The sequence below is a fragment of the Vigna unguiculata genome, chromosome 10 (genome assembly GCF_037176805.1).
Source record: "Vigna unguiculata cultivar grain cowpea cultivar isolate G323 ecotype 2 chromosome 10, ASM3717680v1, whole genome shotgun sequence".
NCBI lineage: Eukaryota > Viridiplantae > Streptophyta > Magnoliopsida > Fabales > Fabaceae > Vigna > Vigna unguiculata.
The window spans coordinates 495,761-521,492 of record NC_140801.1 but is presented as its reverse complement, the minus strand read 5'-3'; the positions used below and the strand labels follow the sequence as shown (position 1 = coordinate 521,492).

Sequence of the window (25,732 nt, the reverse complement as noted above, 5' to 3'; positions counted from 1 at the left end):
CTATTTACTAAATCAGAGTATTTAATCATAAGAAAAGTCTAACTTAACATATAGTTTTGAACTTAAATATTAAATACACAACACGTTTTTTTATCTATAATTATATAAAGGACTTAATTAAGTTTTAAGTAAATTTGATTATTTTTTTTATTGAATTTCTATTGATTTCTTTAATCGTTGGTATTAAAAATTTTAATATTTTTTAGTTAAATCTTTATATTTAATTTTTTTTTATTAAGTGAATGACAAAACTACTTTCTTATCCGGTCATTTTCTTTTTTGTTTTCACGTATATTAAAGAGTGTGAGATTTTATAATTAATAAAATAATATTACAATCAATATAAAATAATAAATATTTTTTAATGTTATTCTATATTAAATACAAAATCTTATATTTTGTTTAACATATGAAGATAAAAGAGCATAATGACATATAAGATACCCGTTATGTCATCAAAGACACTAATTCAATAAAATATATATATATATATATATATATATATATATATATATATATATATATATATATATATATATATATATATATATATATATATATATATATATATAAGTTTTGAAAAACAAATTTCATAAATACTTAAGTGAAAATACACAAAAATTTAGAAATATTTGAAACTTAATTAAGTTTATATAAACTTGAAACTATAATCTCTCTCTTTATATTTATATATATAAATTGGAACACAATATATTGAAAATATCTTCATAAGTTGGGCAGATATTGTTAAACAACCATCTTCACTTTTGATTCTGTCTAACATTGTATCAATAAGTTGACTTTGGTACCTCCATTTCAGCATGAATTGAAGTGAACCATTATCTGTTTTTCACATGTAATATTAAAAACTATACCAAGAGATTACTTGAAAATATTAAAATAATTATATAATTTTGTATAATTGTACTCACTTCAAAAAATAAATATTAAATGATTTTTTTTTGTTTACCAATATAATTTTTTTGTTAATTTGTTATTTCGGTGCTGATTATAAAAAAGGAATAAGAAAAATCAAAATAACTAAGTTACAAAAGTTTAATATGAGATTAGTTGAGATACACATGCTTATATCTTCCCTCGAATAGACATTACATATATAAGAAAAAAATAATACGAAATTATCATAAATATTAAGTTGCTAATAATTCCCATATTTCCAGTTTAGAAGATATTAAAAACTAATTAATATTACTAGATTTCTTATAATAAGTATATAAAGTATATAAGCATTAAGTACAAATATAGGCATAATAAGAATGTAATCAAAATTATTTTGAGTTTTACATTTTTTACAATCTTATTATTTTACTAGTAGGTGAGTTTATGATTAATTCAACTGAGTATGAAATTAGATACTTATGGATGATTTAATTGGAGTAAGTGATAGAACAATAAATCTCATTAAAAATATCATTTTAGTAAGTGAGTTTATATGTAAGTGATATTTGCAATTCTTTTATATACTATAATTTGACTTTATCTTTAATTAACATTAAATTCTCCAAATTATTTATTTAAGAAGAAAAGAATATCTACATATAAATGATGCAAACTTAATATTTTTATACTTAAATGATTAAATTAATATAATTTTTAAAAAACTAAAAACTAGTTCATATGAATTTAAAAATATAAAAACTCAAACCAAATTTGACAGAACTACAGAGATTAAATTTTTGGTTTTAATTTTATCACACCAATACACAAATTATTAATTATACACATTTTATTTTTAAAATAGCAAACTAGCTGCTATTTTTTTTCCCTAAAACCTATAATTATGATGAGAGCATATACTGCCTAAGCATGACTCTAACAAAAATGTTTTTAAGTCTCTTTTATATATTTGAAAAATATTCATTATTTGATGTATGATTATGTGATGGTTAATTATTATTATTTTTTTTAAAAGAGATGTGATGGTTAATTATGTACATAAAGAATTAAAGAGTCATCATCAAAGTTAATTTTTTTTATATGTTACCAACTTTATTATGACTTTAAAAATTACCCAATAATTTTTTATTATTAGTATTAGATATCATATTAGGCATTAAATTAGTCTTCTATATTGTCATACATGCATATAGCACAAATAAAAAAAGTATTTTTATTCATTTTGGATTGGGGTAATTTCAAAGCTTAATTTGGATGTTAATGTTAAAAAAACAGGAACAACATCCATACTTATCAACTTGTTTAAGAATGAAGCAAATTTTTTTTTTCTGAAATATTTAATATGTAAGAATGGGCATATTCTAAGTACCAAATATTAATATATTCGAATGATTGATTTCTAGAACTGTAGTAACTAGTAATAATCCAGTAAAAAATGTTTATATTATATTAACATTTATATTTGCGTAGCTTTGAAGTTTTCTTATTTAACACATGTTTAAGGTCTAACCTACTTGTACAAATTTATCCAATTTTAGTATATGATTTAATCAAATAGGTTTTCAAAATGTCTAAACCATCACTTAATATAATTAAAGAAAAGTAAAAATTAATTTATAAAAATTTTTCTTTCTTAATTCATTATATTATATTTTTTTTTATAAAATCGTGGTAATGTTATGGAATATTTAAGTAAAAAACGTCTGAAATATCACATTTTAACAATAGTAAAAGATTTGAAGTGAAAATATTAGCATTAAAAAGTGGATTAATGATCACTTTTTTTATGTTAAATTGATGATTGATTATAATAGCTTAAAAATGAGTTTATTACATATTTTTTCCCCTTTTACTAACTTACAAAACAACTTCTCATTACATAATTATTAAATGCTAAAACAAACAATATTATCACAAATACAATAAATATTAAACATGTATTTGATTATGTGTTGTGTCTAATAATAAAATATAATAAAATGTGAATTTATGATTCACATTCAAATCAAAACTATTTGAAATAATTTACTTTTAACAATTCAAAGATAAACATGAACATATAGATTTGCATACTATGAATGTCAAACCAAACAAACAAAGAAAAATCTAATACTGTTTAAACATAGTAAAGTTTAGACTATGCAACTATTAGAAAGCCAAAAGTGGTTAATAATATGTGTTTAATTATAGTAAAAGTTTGAGCTAGTGTTAAATATTATAACCCAAACTAGTTTTTCAAAAACGTGTCAAATAATTTAGATTCTTGAGATAAATAATAGATGTATTTGATGTCTTCTTTGTACTTGATTTTTTATTCTCTTGGTTGAAAAAAAAAATAACACTAAAATGAATTATTAAGAATTCAAGTATAAATTTAAGTTCTTATTAATTATAAATAAAAAAAATTAAATATTGCATTAGAAAAAAAATAATCATTAATTTATACTTTTAGGTTTTGAGTTGAAAATAATATCAACTTTCGTATATCTTTGAATTCATGTTTAATTAGTGAATCTCTTTAATAAAATTTTCTCGAAGGGTTAAATATGTTTTTGTCCCTTAACTTTTAGCGAATTTTAATCAAATTTTGTTATGTTTATTTGACATTTCAAGCATGTTTTATAATAGTATTTGACTTAACATTAAAACAAGAATGTGTCAAACAATATAAACAATTCAAATATATCCTGAAATGCGTACGAAATATTAAGTAAACCTAACAAAATTTGATTAAAAAGACTAAATTCACGTATTTTGAAAGATGAATGACTAAATTGGTCCAAAGTTTCAAAATGGACTAATTCCAAAATTCACTTAAAGTTAAGGGATCAAAAACATATTTAACCTTTTTTCGAAAGACTCATTAATAATAATGTTTTTATCGATTAATTTATAAATTAGCCTATTAATTAAATGATGATTTGTAATATAGATTAGTCCCCAAGGAACCAGATGAAATAAGTTTTGGTTTTAAGTGTGACTTTTTGCATCATGATTTATGATAAGAAAATTTATGTTATTCTCACTATGTATATACACCCAAAGAAGGAGACAACATCATCTAACCAAAGAAAAGAAAAAGAATATACACGAAGATAGTGTAATTTAAGAGATCAAAAGTCTATTGTTTCCTATTATAATTATTCAAAACCACTAAGAAGAAAGTGCTAAATGACCTCACCATGAGAAAAGAGTGAGAAAAAGAAGTAAGTAATAAAATAATTGAAAAAAAGTGAAAGAGATAGAGAAAAAAAGGAAGAACACCTCACTTATTTTTCACTTTCAAACTATATAATATAAATTAATGTAATATAAATAATTGAACACGACATGTTTTACTATTGGCCAATTATATATTTTGAATTTTATACATGTCACAATTCAAAGTACAATGATTATAGTTTCCACCTTTGTTTCACCACATAAATTCTTTATATATATATATATATATATATATATATATATATATATATATATATATATATATATATATATATATATATATATATATATATATATACACAAAAAACTATGCTAACTAACCTGACCCACCATTAATATAATTTTTCAGAAAGCAAGATCATATTGATTAGTTTAATCTTGAACTCTATAGTTTGTTGGAACCACAAAATAGATTAAAATTGAAGAGGTTTATAAACTAGTAAATCAGTTAAAAATTAAAAAGAAATTGAAAAAAAATCAATTCATGATATAGATAAAAAAAAATTATCGATATGATTTATTTTCTTCTATATTTTACATTTAAACTTGTTGTCATTCTTAAAAAGAGTAATTAAAACTTTAAAGTTTAAGTGTTATTATATATCTGATTTGATTCTGCAAGCTTTGTTTTTAGGTTTTAGTGTAATAAATGATATATTTTTAACATTAATTAATAATAAATATCGATTTCATCGTAAAATGTTGAATTTATGTTCCGGCAGATTCAATTTTCATAATATTATTGATTAATATACATATTTATTAGTTTAAAAGATTCAGAAAACAAGAAGATTAGCACCAAAATTTAGACTAATTAAACTTAAACTTAATGAAAGTGACAAAAACTAAAAAAAAATGATGATGTCTACGAGGAGTGAAGCTATGTGTAAGAATTATTACGATCTTTTTGGTATGATAATGACAGAAAAAGATTGAATTAAGTATCATAATAATAACATTGTTGATTATACGATAACTGTCTTAATATGTGAATTATTAAACTATTTTAAAAAACAGCATGTCAAAAAGACTGTTGGAAAAAACAGTAGATATGAGTAGAAAATTAAGGTGTTGATTAATTAATTAATTGTTGGTGAAGTTATTTATGGAATTATTTAGTGGAAAAAGACAAAGAAACACACTTGGTTGAGTAATAGGAACAGAAAGTATCTTCGTGTTTTGTGATTGGTCACCTTAACACAAGACATGTTCTTACATATGACGAAAGACTATATGTATGTCAATCACAAACTATCTTAGTTTGAGGTGAAAACCATCCCTATTACTCCAATAATATATATATATATATATATATATATATATATATATATATATATATATATATATATATACCACATACTCAATAATCATACTAAGATTTAAGACAATTTAAATACTTTTTGTTTCTATTTACCGAGACATTTGTTTTTCACCGAGACATTTGTTAGGGACAAAATCGAGACAGTTTAAACCCTAGTTTGTTTGAATTTCGTTTGAACCCTAAAATCAAAATTCGTTTGAATTTGGTCGAGTCGACTTTAGCCAAAATTTGGTCAAGTCGACCCCAGTCAAAATTCAGCTGAATTTGACCAAGTCGGGCTCCACCAAAATTCGGTCGGTCACGACTGAAAGTCAACCGAGTTCATCCCATGCTGAAATTTGGCCTAGTTGATCTTGACAAAAGATTTGTCAAATTCGATGGTGTCAGTCCTATGGATACAAGTTTTACAAAAATCAATTTAAATTTATTTTATGAAAAATAGATTCTAGATTTTGAACTTGATCCAAATATTTGGATCTGGATTTAAACTTGATCCAAATATTTGGATTTGGATTTAAACTTGATCTAAATATTTGGATCTGGATTTTAAAGAAATCCAATTTACTTTTGCTGAAAAAATGGATTTAGATCGAAAATCTGATCTAATTATTTGGATCCAAAATGTAAGTGGATTTGATCATTAAAAATCCAATCCATGATCACTCTTATCGTGAAGGAACACAAACTCCAATAAATAACTTCTTCAAATAAATGTTAAACACTTTTATGAGTTTTGATATCTCAATTATGCGGATACCCTAAGTTTATCAATCATCATGAAAATTTAAAGTTTTAAAGTCTCCTTTGAATTATATATGCTTGTAAAAAAATGAACACCAATGACATATTTCTCTAAAACTTCAGGAAATCATTCGTTGATCTAATCTAACAAACTCATCAAATTTATAATATTCACACTACAATCTACGAGAAAAAAAAATTTTTTTATACAACATACATTTTTAACTCCAACCATGTAATTTTTCCATCATATAATGTCTAACAACTCCTCCCAAAATATTCAATTCATTTTTCCTCTGATCAAAAACTCATTTTCATGACTACAATCCCAATTTATCAATATACACACTCATGTGATAAAACATCATGACTCATCAATCAAACAAAAAATTTCTTCTCAATTCTATAATACTCATATCATGAAAATAACATCAAACAAATAGATAATTTTACATGTTTCAACAACAATCAATCACCTTCACATATGAAAAAAAAAATGAAATAAAATTAGTTTCTCTTACATTAAGATATACACGTTTTCCTTTTGTTCTTAGTTCCAAAATACCTATTTCAATATTAAAATCTAACTAAAAGAAAATTTAATTACATTATGGATTAAATGTTTTGAAGTAAAAGAAACTATGCTTTTCCTCAATTGAAAAGTTGTTAATATTGAGATATCTGCTAAATATTATTGTAACACTAACATTTAATACCATGACAAATATCCATTACTTAAGTATACTTAACTAAAATAATTTTTTATATATATATATATATATATATATATATATATATATATATATATATATAATGTTTAATATAGTTTGAGCGAGAAGTTATATCAACTCTCTCTTCTTGAAGACTTTGTTTTCTTATCTAGTTATTTATTGTGATGAATATTATACAAAGCTTTACGAACATTCATGAATATACGAATCGATTATTTTAAGAAATTATGAAATATCTGTTTAAAATATATATTACATTCATTGTTTAATTAATTAGCTAACTCTATTTTCTGTTTGTGTTGTCTTTAAATTGTTATGGTATTGCTTTTGAATGAAAGGAGATGATTTTATAGGTGCAGGATTATAGCACATAAATATTTTTGGAAAACATTGTTAAATTTAGTAATTTTTTATCATTTAATTTTAACGAAATTTTACATAAATAATTTTGGTAAGACGGAGTCAATTTTTTTTATTGGATTGAAACAATTCACTTTTATGTAAACAACATAATATTTGATAAGGGTTAATTTTCTCTATAAAAATTAGTTTGTACTTTACAGAAAAGCTACAATATATTTATTTTTCTTCTTGTTTTAAAAATGTTTAAGAAAAATATAAATAGACCCATATAAAGTTAATTTGTGGGACCAAAAATTGATTATTATAAAAATATTAGGACAAGAACTACTGATAATTTTAAAATTCAGAAGTGGGCAAGTAAAACTAAAAATGACTATTTTTTTAAGAACTAAAAAACATGATTAAACATTTTTTTATTCTTGAAATAGTATGTTTTACTATAGTTGGTTGATTTTAAAGCAAATGTTTGAGCTGAAATTGGTAATTTTGGAAGCATCCACCAAATTGCCTAAAAGTCAGGTTAAGTACAGAAAATGTTCATTATCAGTGTGACATCAACAAATTTTGCTTGCTAGGACATAGTTTTAAAATACAAATCATCATTGAAATAAAATTTATGTTTAAATATATTTTTTTGTCTTTATGCTTAATTTAATCTTTAATTTTTGGTTTTTTTATCCTCGAATAGAGAAGTTAATATTTGGCTTTGTAAAACTGTAATTTGTTTATTTTATCTAGGTTTATTTTTTTATATTTTAACTATAATTTAAACTTTTTTGTGACCTGTATTTGTTAGGTGAAGGGTCAATTGACATTATTAAAAATTCTCGTATTATATGAGAATTTTTTACAAATTTTGTAAAAAGATATTTATTTTTTCTAAGAATTTTAACTGACAGGTAATTTTTTCGTGGATAATTATTTCTTATAAAGTTATAAGATTCGTAAATGTTTCTTACAAAATTTGTTGTGAAAAGTGTTTTATATAAAATATTTTGTAAAAAAATGACAGCAATTTTCTGCAATTTTTTTTTTCATAACAAAATTTATATGTATTTCTTACAAAAAATATTTTAAAATAAAATTGACAGGAAATATGAATTTTTTTAGTAGTGTGAATTGAAAAAAAAAAAAAACATGTACAAAAGTAAAAAGTAAACTATAAATAAGGGTAGCATCTATGTGTTTATTTAATAATATATTACAATGTATTTGAAGAATTTGTAGTAAAAAGTGACTAAAAGGAGGAAAAAGACGTTTTCTAATTATGGTTGAACACTATTTTTAAGGATGTTGTGTAAATTCTCTAGGGTAAACAAATAGTACATAAATGTAATATTTGTGTAAATAATATTCTGATATTATTTAAGAATCATGAAAAAAAAGTAATTTAAATACATTTTTTTCTTTAATCATTTGAGATAAAAAAACAAAACTCACATAAGTATGAGTTTGAAAATAAAAAATACATTAAATACGATAATTAATCCTAGTAATACTATCTTAACATAATGTTTTGCACAAAATTGGAAGGTCTATCTTTCACTGTTGAAAGCTAATAAATTTAGTTAATTAGTGAAGAAAAAAGAAGAAATGAAAGAGAAATGTTAATTATTGAGTCAAAATATGATAACCACGTGATTCATATTCAAGAGATATTTGTTCATTATCGTTTAGAACACCACCATTCCCAATAAAGGAACAAGAATATTTGTATAAATATGGAGAAAAAGATTGCAAATATTAATTAATAAGGGAAACCCTAGATTTCTCCAATATAAAATTGAACCCACCAATTAATTAATTAATTAACAAACGCGTAGGGATATTAAAATTAATTAATTGGAAATCATAAAACTGTTGTGAAATCAAGATTAAGACATATTTGTAATTGCAGATTGTTTGATTAATAAAAGTAGTAATATATTTTTTCATACAACATTCTTTAAATTAAAAAAAACTTGAGTATAAAAGCTTTTAGGATTTAATATCTAATATTTGATGCGAAATTAAAATCTTTCTTCGGTTTAAAATTTTAATATATTTTGATTCTTAAATTTTAAAAATGAATTAATGTCTTTCTGTCCAAATATATTAAATTAGGTTAAATTCTTTAAACACTTTTCAGGCAAAGAAAAAATTTTAATTTTATATTAAAATTTAAAAATTAAAATCATATTTAATCCAAATTTTTACTTTTACTCTTAACATTATGTTGATTTAGATAATTAACTTAATCACGAGAGTGATTTTGGCATATACTCCGACAATAAAAATATGACACTTAAAATTGAGAGAAGAAAACATGTAAAAAAATTTCATAAGATATATTTAGTCTTGGAAGAACATAAATTATTTTGTCAACAAAATTTTTCTCTGTATTGGAATCTAAAAATTGAATCATTAGCAATATTTTTGAAGAACATAATTATCTGTCAAAATGTGACAACATTTTATGACCTGTACAGTTTTTTTTTTTTTTTTTGAAAAAAAAAAGAATAAAGATGGTTTAGGAGAATATTACACAACAATTTGCATATCATATTAGTTTAATGTATGTATGCATTAACAAAATTTTTGAGTATACTTTTTAATGATTTATAATATTATATAGTTGCAGTAGGATAATCTTATCTACTCTTAAAATATTGCCTAGATGATATTGTAATTACTCTTGGTACATTATTGGATTATTTTTTTCAAAATTATCATTTGTTATATTTAATTGTCAAGAGACATTTCCAAATTAAATATTGATTAATTTTTCTGCGTAATATTTAATGTCTTCAAATAATCTTTTCTTTTCTTTTCTTTTCTTTTCCACAAACTTTTTCATCATGCTTTATTGCTTTTTTTCTCACATTCACATGGTGTTTTTCTAAATATTTCAGTACTTTCAATCGGTTCAACGTAATTCCAATTGATATATGAACACTTTATATATAAATTGTGAAAATTTCCATTCACGTGTGTTCTAATTTCATATTCTTAATAACAAGCTTTGTTCAGTACACTTTTTCTCACATGGTCAAGCTATTTTTCTAACTCTAATATTAAAATAATTTCGCTTAATAATGAATTAATCACTTTTTAATTTTTTATAATTAGTTCAATAGTTTATGACAATTTAGATCGGTTCATAAATACACATTATTTTTTATGGAAAAGATTACGAAATACTGTGTGACATCTAATAAACTAATAATCAACTCGAGTCTTTCTTTTTTAGGAGTGTTCAAGTCTGGTTCAAATTTTGAGTAAAATCAAATTTGAATCAATAATTTTTTTTTTCTTTCATTTGAATCAAACTAGTCGTATTATGTATATAGGAAATGGATAGTTTCTTTCATATAAAAAAATACTTAAAAATTAGGACGAAGATTTATGTTTAAGTTAATTTTATAAAATTGGTTTATAAATTAAGAATTGTATATATATTCTTGTATTTGTAAGATTTTACAATCCCTCGTGTTAATACATGCATGTTTAATTTTAAATCAACTTTACAAAAACTCGTTTATAAAGGAAAGTTATTTCTATTTAAATATACTAAATTGATCTCATCTTTTAATTATTGAGGTAGTATATATATCCGACATTAAAAGGCTGTTTCTTTTGTTATGTCAATAATATTTTTTTTTAATTATATCATAGATATAACTATAATGTGAAAGAAAAGTTTATATATATATATATATATATATATATATATATATATATATATATATATATATATATATATGTGTGTGATCGTTTTGTCCCAATAAAATATTTTGAAAGATGATTTGATACCAATTTCTGGTTTTCATGGAATCAATTCCATAGAAGGAAACTTCTGTCAAACAATGACTGATTGTGTTGTTGGAAAATAATATTCATTTAGCTTGTGAAAGTTGAGAATAGTGGAATCAAATAAGAATGTGATAACATATCTGAATTTCAATACTTTTAAGACAAATTAATTTAAATAATAAGTCAGTGACTTATTATTATTATTATTATTTAGATTTCGCACACAGATCTTATATAATGAATATGATCATTTAAGTAACAGATGTTGCGTGCAATATACAGATTGTATTTTCCTGAATTTGACTAACAGATTTATTCATATATATATATATATATATATATATATATATATATATAAAGCATAAAATATGGTATAAAAAAATTAATATTATTAGATTAAAAAGACTATATTTATTTATTTTTAAAATTTAAAAATTAAAATATATCAAAATTTGAAATAAAAATTAATTTTTGTACGTGTCAAATACGTTTGAGGTTAATATTTGAGTTTTTTAATACTTTTTCATACATTCTCACTTTAATATCAGATTGAGATATAATTTAACAAGTCAAAAAAAGTTAACGAATTAAAAAGACTACATTTAGATTTATTTTTTTCTTAATAGGTATAATTTGTTTATATTTCATAAAGTATAATTTTTATCATGGTTTTGTTTTATTTTACTTTTTCTTTTCAATAAATTTTTATGTGATGCAAATAATTAATAAACTTTGGAATGCCAATGTAATTGAGATATCAAAATTGATATTGATGTCTGACATCTTATTTCAAAATTTTAATTTCATAATCAAATTTAGAAATTAAAAATATATTTAACCCTTAATTAAATGAATTAATTTATATGTTTTTAAGGTGAATATTAATGTGTATGTTGACATGAAATAATAATTTTACATTAAAAAAAAATCAATTTTAGACATAATTGTTAGGACATGTTTCTTTATATTTTTTATAAAAATAAAATTAGAAAAATTAAAACTAATTTCTCTAGAAGTTAAAATATATATATATATATATATATATATATATATATATATATATATATAATGTGTACAAACTTTTTCATACAGTTTTTTTTTTTTTTTTTACTTTTTATTTACATATGAACTAATGCTAATTTACGGAGAAATCAAATTCATCATTTTTTTCATTTTTCCTTTTTTCAGAAAAGAACTTTTAGAAAATTAATTTATCCAAAATATCATAATTTATCTCAATTTTACAAAATTAATTTATACTTTTTTTACGATAAAATTAACTTGTAAATTGATAACTACGTAAATTTTTAAAATTCCATTTACTCACATATCCAATTAACATTATACTAACTTAAGACCTTTTCAGACTGCAATTAGTTCAAAGAGATTACACCCAACGAGAGAATTATTATTTTTTAAACAAACTAATTTAATTACACATCATTTAACTTTTTAAAGTTTTCCTATTAAATCATGGTTTTTAGTATTTGCGTGTACAAGACTTACAAGCAGAATAAAGGTCAAATTGGAGTCATGTATTTTAAAAAGAATAATCTTCATATCCGTAGCATATTTGTTTTCCCAAAAGTACGGGTTCGATCATTTTCCTCTTAACGTAAAAAGGTTTTTGGTTACTTCTATTCTAGGCATCAAGGAATATTTATTATTCTTAGAATGATTACTATTAAGTGTACCATAGTCAAAAGGGATTAAAAGAATCATTGTACCAAAAATTTAGATATTTTTACGATTATATGAATTTTACTACATTTTACAATTTTAGGTTTACCACGAACACTTCATAATCCCAGTCTCACTGACGACAGTTTCTTGGTGTACTTCTATGGTTTATTCCTACATTTCATTCTATGATTTTTTTTATTTTTTTTTACATTTTAATGAGATGTAGGAAATATTAAAAATAATCTCCTATATACAGTTTCGTCAGGAAGATTTTAGATTAAGAGTTCCATAAAGTTTTCAAATGTTTTGGAAGTTGTTTTCGGATTATAAGGTTAAAAATGTTTTGAACTGTATTACCTCAGCAGCTCCACTAGTTGTATTAGATTGGACAAGGTTCTTTTCGGGAGGTTTCCATTACAGCTTGTCCTAGAAGAAGTTGGCCAAAGAGTAATTGCCACTGGCACTGTATAGGAGACACCCACTTCCACCACCTATCTCCCAAAAGAGGAATAAAATGAATGGAGGACAAATGTCCTACTATATCAAACTCGTCCAGAAATATGTAAATAACCAGTTCAAGAGAAATAAACAGAAAAGTCTGAGCAACAAATGAAAGAAATCCTCAATGAACGCATATCAGAAATGCAGAGGAAGGAAATTGAGAAAAGGATCCAAAAGAAAACTGGGATTATGTCATCTACCTTGTGTATGCAACATGAACTGATTTAACATGAGGGCAGGGCTTTCCCATTATCCCATTAAGGGCATTCGTAATCATCAAATAGCAAATTGGCAATAATTAGAAAGGAATACCAAATTCCAAAACAGATTAGAACTTATAATGTTTATAACAAAAGAAAAGTTCAATCAGTCAACCTGGTATGCAAAATCAGTCCTCTGCTCCGCATTGTACAATAATAGACTTCTGGATTAAAAAACTTTCAGAAAAAAAGAAGACAAACTTCCCATTTTGCTCGGTCCAAAATCTTGACCAACAATTCAGAATAATGAACAACGAAAATAAATAATTTTAGATTATACAATTCAAACACTATCTAAATTTTTAACTTTTGGATAGTGATTACTCAATCCCAGAAATTTCCAAGGAAAGCGCATAGATGGATATTTTGGATATTTTCCACACTCCATGAAGACGCGGGAAGATATTATGAGGTGTGGGAAGAAATAACCCTGAGTGAGCAGGGATGAAATAGTTCCTATTGGGTCAAAAAGTTAAAATTCCAGTTTCGGCGAAATCCCTGGCCCTATACATTGCATGGCCTGATGATTCAATCAGGAAAAAAGACCAAAGCAGTTATCCCACTGCATAGCATTATCAGTTTCCTACCTAAATCACATGAAAGCTTTTACCTCACCATGTCCTGTGGCAGCTATGTACGTTCACTCTACAGCTACATATAGTAATGTGTGCATTACATATATGACCTACTTCAATATTTTTATCGGTTAGACTATAAAAAATAAATTGAATAGAGTTTTGGAGAGAAATATGTACATATCCAAAACAAGACTGGAATGCTTCATTCATCTTTCTTTGCAAACTCATGCATCTTCTTCTGCCCGATTTCGACTAGTAGAGTTAAGAGAGCCTCACACACCTGGGATGCATCTCCTTCAGAAAGGTCATCATTTATAGATGAATAAACCATCCAAGCATGGTCCAATTTTCGCTTAGGTCGCACCACAACAGATCCAGGAACTTCTGCGTCTCGGCATGTCACAAGGCCGTCACTTTTCTCACCATACCTAACCTGCGTCAACTGTGCACAAGCAGCCATTGCCGCACCAAGGGGCATCACCACAGGGAGTTTTGTAGACTCACCGGTCGGAGCAACTAGGGGTGGAAATTCAGCATGTGCAACATGAGATAATGTGGCTAAAACAGCAGGGGAAATGCCAGCTTCAGTCCGAAAGGAAACAACTGGGACTTCTTTTGGCAGATGATGCTCTTTCAAAAACTCTCTCCGCCTTTCATATGTCAAGTCTTCTAAAGCTCGCATGTCACCCTTCAAAATAATAGATGATATGTAATAGCGTAACTACAATATTGTCGAACACATTGACAGCAACAATACAAAGCTTACCTCAGGCAAGAAAATTTTAAATAGAACTAAATCAATCAGTTTCTACATTACATAAGAATTATATAATGACTGCACACAACTTTGTTTGCATAAACTGACAAATATGTAGATTAGCGGCAACTATTTGAAATGCCTTTTAAAAGAATGCTTCGATTTCTCAAATAATTTAGCAAGAATAAAGTAATACCAGTTTGTATTAAGAGTGAGAAATTGAAAATACAACCTGCATGAATAGACCAAGAATCTGGAGTCCAAACCCTTTAGTAAACTATATTGAACAAAAAAAAAAATCTCTCCTGGGAAACTTCCAAGGAGTTTTCTTTGGCATAACAGCTAATTCAGGATAAGACTTCAATTTGGAATAAAGGGCACATGACATTTATACAGGAGTTTCAGATATGTGAAGGGGTTGGGCAACTTTGTTCCACTGATATTTCTTCTTTCCCAAGCATTTAGCTCTTACCATTAAGAGAATTTCTAATTCTCCAAATTCATTTTAATTCCTGTATTATTGAAGATCCGACCATTAACTAGTGATATGACTAAAGGAAAGTATACAAGAGAGAGACAAACCTCACTTTCCATCCTAGCTTTTGGAATAAATTAGTTTCTCAAATTCTTAGATGGTATTAAAGTTTATCCTAGTTGTTGTTGGACCTATTAAGTCATCTGTTGTCAAGTTCTTACAAATATTCAATATTACAAACTTGATATTCAAGATATTTAGTCCTGTGTTAGAGATCTCATAATTACTAATAATACAAAAACCAAAATAGTGTACATAAGAGGAGGATCTCATTCTATGAGCTAGTTTGAGGTAGAATTATGCTCAAACCCAAACTAAGATGCAAGATGTGTTAGAGATCTCACATTAACTAATGATGAAACAACCAAAATAGTGTATATAAGTGGAGGGGCCTCATCCTATAAGCTATCTTTTGAGGTTGAATTAGACAACCCAAATTATAAGATGTAAGATGTGTTAGAAATCTCAGGTTAACTAACAACAGAGTAGCCAAAATAGTTAAATATGTGAAGGAGGTTTCTCATCCTACAGCTTTTGAGGTTGAATTATAGTCAAACCCCAATTCTAAGATGTCTTGATGAACATTCTTTGATAAAAATATAATCCATATATTTCCTATAAATACACTTTTTTTAACAAATAATTATTTCCTATATTGATCTCTTACCAAATATGATTATGTATGCAAAAAATCTTCGTAATATTTATACCTTCTTTAGTAATAGATTAGACAAGATTGTTTTGCACAATACGTCCAATCACTCTGATGGCACCAAAAGAGTTTGCTAAACAACATTGTAGTTCAAGGAATCAATAGTTATTCCTCCGATGATCAAGGCTCTTTTAGACCTTACTAGAATATTATATTTGGTTTTGATGAAGTGCATATTATAAGGTGTTGTTTTTATTTCATGTGTGAATGTTTGAAGTCAGACATTAGTTCTAAGTTTATTTTAGTTTATATATACCTCATACTCATTCTATGCCTTTGGGAAAACTTCTTTTTCAAAAATATTTTAAAAATGTTTTAGAACATAATAATTGATAATGTTAAAACATAATAAATTATTTTGTGAAGCACAATGTTGTGCTTTAACAGATAATCAATCATATTATTCCATAACTAATTATCTTAAGTGAATAATTAGATGTAAATTTGGAAAGAATCGAACTATTACACAATTCTTTGTACTCTCATCTCTCGTCCTTTATCCTATTTTGTGTTCTTTGTGTTTTCTTGAACTATAAGTGATCTTTAACTTCTTTTCTTTAATTCTTAATCAAGTGTAGCAAGAAATTTTTTTGAGGCTACCAAAGAAAAATGTAAACATGCATGCAAATCCATTTGAAGAGGCTTGCAAACAGAAAAGAACCCAAGGATGATAATAAAAAAAAAAAAATATTCAACATACCTTAATTACTTTACAGATAATAATCTCAGTAAGTTTTCGTAAATTCACATAATCGCCAAGCTGTCCTTCACGCAGAAGATCTGAAGCTATAGGAGTTCCACCGTAGGGACTTTGGGCTAATGCCAACCCAGCAACTTTGTCTTTCAAATCAGACCAATACAACGATAAAGCAGCTGCTGCATCTACTCCTCCTTTGCTATGTCCAAGAAGCATAACTCGTTTCTGTGAACCCCAATAAATTTCCTCAATGTACTCTTTCAACTCTCTGGCATTTTTCTCCACTGAGGCCTGATTAGTAATTACTCAAAATTTAGTAATAGAACTGAAAAACAAGAACAAGTTATTCTCATCATTTTTCTGATTAGTATTTTTTACTCCACACCCATATGATCTACAAAAATATTAGTTACTATCATTAGCATCATCAAGTACTGTATTGAGCATTATTGCTACTACAATGACTATTAGAACGTACCTCACTATGAATCTTTGCAATATGACAGGCCAGACCCATTTTTGAAAAACTGACTTTTGTATCGACAAAGTAAAGTGGGCCATGATTACTGAAAAGACCTGCCATTGTAAAAAGCATAATATTTAACAGCACAGAAAATATGTTGCAACAATGAACTTTGGCAGTTTTACTATTCACGTCCGGTAGGCCAGGCCAGGTGCTAATAAGCATTTATCATTCTAGATGCACCATTGACTTTAGGTTTTTCCTTTATGTGAAGGTTTGATAGTGGAGTTCATCATGATTAATCAGTCACTTTGTTATATATAATCAGTCACTTTACCTGGAACTAACAAATAAACCACTGAATTTGGTAACCTGTGAACACCATGCCTGACAAGGTAAGGAAAACTGAGTTAACAAAACAATGACAACGAGAAAATTAGTAAAAGTAAAATACTACCAACTTACTTGATGCTGTCCAGAATTTCAAGGAACCTTTCAGTTCCATCTTCAACTGGAGGCATTGCTGGATCACGTTGAAGCCATCCTATATCATCTGCAGATCCACGCACAGTCCTTCGAGCACGATCAATCAGGCTGAAGTAATAAAAACATAGTTTACAAATCCACAAGTCAATAGTCAAAAGGGTTTTAAAATTCAGATTTAGATGGTTCTATATCAAATTTAAAAACTAAAATGGAGTAAAGAAGGACAGATCAACATCCTAAATTTTAATGATGGCTACAGCAAGGAAAACAGTAGAAAATTATACAATACATAAAAAAAAAAGGACATGAACGGAAGAATAAAAATTTAAGATTAACGCTTTCGAAAAAGGAAACAATGATTTTGTACAGGTAACAATAACCTACCAGAAACAATTAGAAAGAAAAACTTGGTCTCAAAAAATCCCTGATAAGGTTTCAAATATAAGGAAGTTTCAACTATTTTTAAAGACCATCCCAAAAATATTTAAATATGTTTTTAGTGCATGCCAATATGACTCCGTATGCTTTTAATTCCTGCAGAAATATTTGTTAGTTTTAAACCCCTTACATTTTCTAACCATTGTTTTTCAGTCATTCTAATTATGGTTAGTTTAACGTTGAAAATGAAAAATATTAATTGATATAATTAAGGTAACAGAATATTTCATATTAAGATATTATATTATTTTAGATACACAATTTAATTAAGTAACATATTTCTTGCTTAACATAAATAAGACAATCATATATAACTTTTTATTTTTTCAACCAATAATTTAGTTTTAACATTGTATTTTTATCAAAATAATTATAATTTACTTAGACATTTATAAGTTATAATTTATTTTCTATACCTCGATCTTATAATTTTATCTGACTGTAAAAATTATTTTCTGATATATCATAAATAGGGATTTTATCTCTAAAGAAAAAAAAATTATAAAAAAAAATTATGTTCTATATTTTTAAGAATAACAAAAATTCAAATATATTAAAATTATATGTAATAATAAGAAAATATTATTCTTCTTTACACAATCTAAAACTTATATAAAATAGTTTATTCATAATTTATTCATATATTTTCTCACTAATGATTCTTTAAGTATAAAATGATAAATATATAACTTTATAATATGATGTTTTACCTATTAAGCAAATAACCTTTTTTAATAATAATATATTATTTTATAAATAAAAAATCCTGTCCATAATATATTAAAATAATTACATGTGATTATCTTATCTGCAAAAAATATTAAATATTGTACTTAATGAATTATGTATTTAAAAAATATATAATTTTTTAAATACTATTTTATATTTTTTGGAATAAATTAATCATTGTTAATAATAAAGACCGAGAAACCACTAACAAAATGACAAATATTTTAAAGTAATAACAAATTTACGATACTAAAATAACACAGAATAATATTTTGAAGGATTTAAAATATATTTAAGCCAATTATTTTATACTAGTTTTAAATTGTGTAAGGATAGAAAAAACAGTACTGATTAATTTTTATATTACCTAAAATTCTAATATATTATAATTATCAATTCCAAAACTATAAAACATATTTTATTATTTCTTTAGAATGATTAATGTTATAATATCAGAATTAATATGTAGAAAATATTATAAGCTTTAAGTAAAATATAATGATTTAAAATAAAATATTAAAAGTAAATTATGGAATGAAAATAAAAATAACATATATAATTACATTATTTGTATTAATTCACAAATATATTAATTAAAATATCTACCCAAAACATATAATTATCTTAATTTGAAATATTTTGTATTGTCTTGATTATACTGTTTAATATTTTTCGTTCTTAGTATTAAACTAACTATAGTTAATAAGGACAGTCACAAAATGTCAGATTTAAAACTAACACATATTTTTACAAGTACTAAATGCAGAGATAATCATATTTATAGGGCTTAAAAATATATTTAAACCCTTTAAAATAAGATTAGTACAATTAAATGATGCTAACTAAATTTTCTTAATTAACCTGAATAAACTTTTAATCGTAGAACATACGATAAATTTTCTTATTAATTGATTTGAAGGTTCCTCAAATTCATTTCTCTAGGTGTTCATGCATCTCATTGCATTTAAAAAAAATATACAGAATAGAGCAGATGCACCCAGAGTAAATGAATATGGAGAACCACTTAAGTCTCAATTTGCAAACCCATTCAACGCAATAGCCCTTTTAATAAAGTCACCACAGAATGTCAAGCCTATCTAATACATTACAGTTTATTACAACTATAACTAGACAAGAAGCAATGATGTTTCCTATTCTACACCTTTAAATGCAGCCACAAACATATAAGTTGGTAAAGAATACCTTTGGAACATGGAAATGCCACTTTGTCCAGTTCGATTCGGTTCAGCAAGTGCACTGGAATTTTGTAACAGAACTCCACCAGAGGTATTAGTGATTTCATCTTGCGTATGTGGACGAGCAGAAGTTGAAGCGTTAGATGATTCAATACTAGTTAAATGCATTCTGTTTGAAGGAGTATGATCCATTTCAGTAGATGAAGATGCATCAATTTCTGCATAAGAAAAATCCACAAGCTCTTGTGCACGAGGGACAGGAGCACCAGGACATCTGGGGGAATGTTCTACTGAAATATTAATAAAAACTTCAGAGTCTAAATTGCAGAAGTCGGGGCATTGTAGTAAGTACAATTAACAAAACAGACATGAAACAGAGTCACCATAAATCAAATGCACATGTTCAGGGAGAAATAAAATAAAATAACATGAGCAAAGGTGACAACTGAAAGAACTATATAAGGAATAGAGTAAAAATACAAGAAATATTTAAAGATATTATCATAAGATTTTAGAATATCTTTTAATGATCTCATAGGCAATATTGTTAAAATCGTCAGTGTACTTGCATACTGGTGATCCTAGGAGGCCAAAGCAACAAGCAGGATGGGTGATTTCTCGTGAAATTGAAGTATCTTGCTAACAACCCAACTCGTAATGATGACCCTTTCCTCCTAGGGTTCCCATTTGCCAATCAGAACATAGCCATACAACTCTCAACAGCGAACGTGCTCTCATCATTCACAACATAACCATTACTGATGTTGGCACCGGCGCAATATTGTTACTGATGCTAGCTCACCCTAGGCTATCCCAGCACTTATGGCCATCACTGTTGGTCTTTGCCTCCATCCACGACTATGTTCTGTTCTATATTTTCTCCTTAATACTTTCTTCTGTTCTTGCTGCCATTTTGGAGAATGTTTTGTTCTGTTTAGTTGTGTTATGTATTGGATCTTATTATGAGTTTTTTTTTTCTATATTTTTTTTAATGCATGCATAGGTTTAAATACAGTTTTTCGTATACTAACATGCTCTACTCTTACAATCCTTAAGTTACCATTTTTTATCCCCCTTCATATCCTCTTACTATCCTAGAGTTTGACAACATTACTCTTCGGTATTTCTTATATTTCTAACCAAAGAAATATAATAGATTATCTAAGAATATTTTAACAACTTAAAAGCCATTCACAAATTCAAAATTAGCTGCACATGAAGTAGAGAGGCATAGTAAAAAGAATCTCAAGTCCTATGGTACCTAGACTAAAGCAGATTTTCAGAATCAAATTACACACAATAAATTCTAAAGTGAAATCCACATGAAAAGTTAAATCCACATGTTTTACGAGGATTTGTTAAGGCTGGGTTTCTATGAGGTTTCACATGAGAACAATAAACTTTTAACGTAATAATTTCATACTTTTTAGCTTTGTCTATCCCTAGAAGGGATGTCTTTTTTTCCTGAGAGGTGACCATAAATCCAAAGCAATTTGATTACGGCCTTCAATTGTCAACGTTCATGCATAAACGCAACAGTTGAGATAACACAAAATCTAAGTCCATCATTTCTATTTTTCATTAAAAGCAGATATGCTTAATTGAGGGAAACATAATAATCTTAACTTAACATCCATTTTCTCAACGTCATTATTTCCTTTTCCTTTATGAAAACTTCTGACTGGCTACATAATTCCTTAAACTTCTATAAAAATAATCTACCTAAATTACATCTCTGAACTTTGAAGAACTAGACAAACAAATAAGAAACTTGCCTGAAAAATCGGAGAAACAACCAGTTAAGTATGATGTTGTTTGTGCAAGATAAGAAGCAGCATCATTAAGAGCTGGCACAGATGAAAATATCTGAGGAATAAGCCCATCATTTGTTAAACCCTCTCCCTGTGCCTAAAACAAGACAAACATAATTTTATTTTATTCAAAAAACTAATAAAATGATTATTTATTATTGCTTTAATCATCACGACAATTATGAAAAGAAGGTACAGCTACAAGTACAAAAGTACAACTAAGTGGAACAACAAAATCGTAATAAGGAATTTCAACTAAACTATCCTTAACAACAAGAAAAAATCATTAAATGCAGGCCCCGAGAAGCCCAGTATTTAAGTAGAAAGAATCAAATCACTAGTTGGAGATGCTTGTTCACTTCCAAAGGCTTTCTCTCACCTTTCATCTTTGGCAGGGGGCAGGTAGGTTGTCATCAATGCAAACAAGGCAATAGGAAACTTATGCTCATAAAATCTTCCCTAGCGTACATATATCATGTCCTCTAGGTTTTTTAACACGGATTTTTCCTATTACTCAGCACTCAGTAAAACAGATTTTGCTACAAATACAGAGCAATTTCTGATTACTTGATAATCCACCAACACGAAAATAACCTCTTTTGTAATAAAGCACGTTTCTCCCACTTTTTAAAATTATCTTCCAGAAATCAATTGTTTGTTTCAAAAACTAACACCAGCACACATTAATTATTTCATCATTCATTTGCCTAACCACAAGAATTTTAACTCCATCACCAAGGTTGTCAAACTTAAAGGAAATAGGTAAGTACAAATAATTACATCAAACATTTTATATAGAAAACAAACTAGTTACACTCTACTAACAAACTTATAGCCTATATCTCTAATGTCATGGTAACACAATGCCATTGTGGGGTCAATGAAAGCAAAAATTACACTCGATAACAAATATGTGGACTGAGTTAGTTTACCAGAGTTTCTCCAAAAAAGAGTTTGATAGTGAGTTAACTCATTTTGTCTATTACCTATAATTGTAAAGTCATAACAGTTTTTAGAATTAACTTGAGAGTTTGATGACCATGATCACCACCTTTTTAGTACCACCCCTGAAAATCTACTTGGTATGATAACAAATCTGGCTCATTGGAATACATGAAATGAATCGAGCATGGAAAATGCTAAACTTTCACTCTAAAGACGTAAAAAAGTAAAAATTATCAAAGAAATCACAGGAGGATTACAATGGGGAGATCGATTCCCCATTAAGTAGGTTTTGAGCTTGAACAGTCCAAACCAATTTAAGCCAAAATACAAAGAATTAAGTTCATGACATAATTAACACAGCAGTCCCAAATGATTGGATGGAAAAAACAAATTAAAAAGAAATTAAATCAAACTCTGATTTAATAAAGAGACCTGATAGGGAAACAAAGTGATTGCAATTTAGAGAATAGGTTAGTGAAGGAGCTGCTAACCCTCAGCTAAATACTACCGTGCGGAGTTGAGGACAATTTCCGTAAGAGCAGAATAGAAATTTATGTAGTACAGGGTTGTAACAACCACGTACACGTGATGCAGAAGTGATTGAAAAGGAGGGTAATGTAGGAAAAGGAGGGAATTGATTAAGTTTTCATTTCTTCCGTGCATTTCTTTTTGTTCAATCCCCCAACACAGATACCTCTGCTTGTGAGTACCTTGATCTCAGTTATTCCTACTTCTATCATCCTTAATATTTCGCTCATATTGATTCTTGAACGAACAATCATTCTATTTCAGCCTCTTAGCATGTATAAGGTAAGGTCGAGTACAATGACCCCCTACTTTCACATAGCAAAGAGCACTCTAGCATCAGATTATGTTAGGTTAGATGAAAAATAAGAAAGGGAATAAGAATACATGTTAATAATGAATATTTTTTCAATTATGTAAACGAAATTCCAGAGTATTTAAGAAGGAACGAGCATTCCTTCAAGGAAAAGCTATCACCATGCATGGATGGTATGGAAAAATGCGGCAACGCTAGTCGTTACCTTTTTCTGCTACAAATGCATGCATAGATTTTTGTTTATATCTTATAATACCCGAATAAATAGTTCTTAACATGAGGAAAAACTGCCTACACTTCATTGATACATCGGTGCTTTCATGCTTTCAGTTAAAGAACAAAGTTCTGTCAAATCGAGACATGTGAATAACTGAATATCAAAAAGTTCTGTATCGGTTACTTCCACCTTAAAGCACATCCATAATTGCATAATTGTCATCCATAATTGCATAATTATGTCGTAAATAGTTATCCTAACTCAGCAAATCTCGTAATTAGTTCTGTTTTGTCATAACCATCACCTAACTGTGATCAATTAGCAGCATCTATAACGACAAGAAGTGAACACATCGCATTTGTATATTACTCTACAAATGTTGGACGCCAGAATAATCCTATGATCATGTAAATATTTCTTATCTTCAAATAAACTTCTAATCATAACTCTAACTAATAAAATCACAATTTTCATTACAAGAAGAACAAAATTAAACGAATGATAACAATTTCCGAAGAGAAATTCATCAAAATTATAAACACACCAAACGTAATGCACTTCGCAGTTTTCGTGCATGGAATACTACCAAATTTGTATATATAGAACACAAAAAATATGGCAAATACGTGACTCACGATTAAAGGCGTGGTCGCTTCCAGATGCTGCGGATTCGGAGCTCGCACCATCGAAACAAGTTTCTGCAAAACGCGCGCAATGAAGGTCATGAAATGAAAACAGCGATAGTGGTGAAAAAGAAGAAAACGAAAATTGGAAACATGTATTGTATGATTATACCTTTGGGAAGTGTGATGCAAACGAGATTTTAAGGAAAGAGATTTGAATTGGAGGTGAAAGAAGGAAGGAAGCGATTCACAGCGCTGGCGTTGTTTTGGTTCGTTTCGTAACAACCGCAGTAAGAGAATTAAAGGAATATTGGTGGTGGTGGAGACCAATTTGACGACGTTATTTTCTTTTACCTTTCAGTTTTCACAACCGTTTCTTGGTTGGGTGTTCAAGCCCATTTCTACGCAGGCGCTTTTTCTTTTTGTACCCCATATTTTCCTTCCACACCACTTCTAGAAATACCAAATCTTCATTTTGCCGTTGAGAAATTACCTTTTCTTTTTAATGCCCATTTTCGTATGATTTTGTCGCATTTAATTGGCTAGAACTTCATGTAATATATTACTTAAAAGTCATCGATTGAAAAATTATATAATTCAAAATAATAAATTTATCTCAAGTACATAATTGATTATCTTGTTATTGATTAAGTTATCGACCACTAAATATCAATTATTTTAAGTTGACAAATTAAACATATCAAATTTTGTGGTTTGTTTATTACTTTAATAAATAAGTTATTTAGGTAAAACCTTCGATTGTTTTTATTGTTATGGGACGAGATTGGACAATATACTCTGAAAAACTTTCTAGACAAAAAATAAAATTGGTCATAATAAAGCATAAGAGAATAAGAAATGTCATTAACGTTTTTGTTGTTTGAAATGTTTTGATTTATTTTTTTATTGTTTATAATAAATGAAATTATAAACAATATTTCTCTTTTCTTTATTTGTTTGTCTACAATCACATTTTTTTTTTATATTCCAAAAGGGAAGAATGTCCAATTCATATCATGTGAGCATAATGAGGAAACATTTGGTCATCATAAAAAAGAAAAAATAAATTGTGATAATGAAAACTTATTATGAAGTTATTTGAATGTATACAAATACTTCAATTCATGCTTCTAAAATAAGTTGACTATTTAGTTAGTATAAAATTAAATTTG

At 26.7% G+C, this 25,732-nt stretch overlaps 1 protein-coding gene across 2 annotated transcripts; it reads right to left on the bottom strand.

The window, feature by feature from the left end:
- Positions 1-13,947: 13,947 nt before the first annotated feature.
- On the bottom strand, positions 13,948-24,895 carry LOC114166746 (alpha/beta-Hydrolases superfamily protein). 2 transcript variants are annotated; one of them, XM_028051538.2, is made up of 9 exons: positions 24,733-24,895; positions 24,573-24,635; positions 21,899-22,031; positions 20,131-20,413; positions 17,740-17,868; positions 17,612-17,661; positions 17,290-17,387; positions 16,815-17,102; positions 13,948-14,798 (listed from the first exon to the last, which is right to left on the bottom strand). In XM_028051538.2, exons 2-9 carry the CDS (start codon positions 24,621-24,623, stop codon positions 14,313-14,315), a joined length of 1,518 nt encoding a protein of 505 aa, XP_027907339.2. In that variant the 5' UTR covers positions 24,624-24,635; positions 24,733-24,895; the 3' UTR covers positions 13,948-14,312. The 2 variants fall into 2 exon arrangements, with proteins under 2 accessions (XP_027907339.2, XP_085524425.1); XM_085668299.1 differs by lacking the exons at positions 21,899-22,031; positions 24,733-24,895 and having other exon boundaries at positions 24,573-24,588.
- Positions 24,896-25,732: the final 837 nt, after the last annotated feature.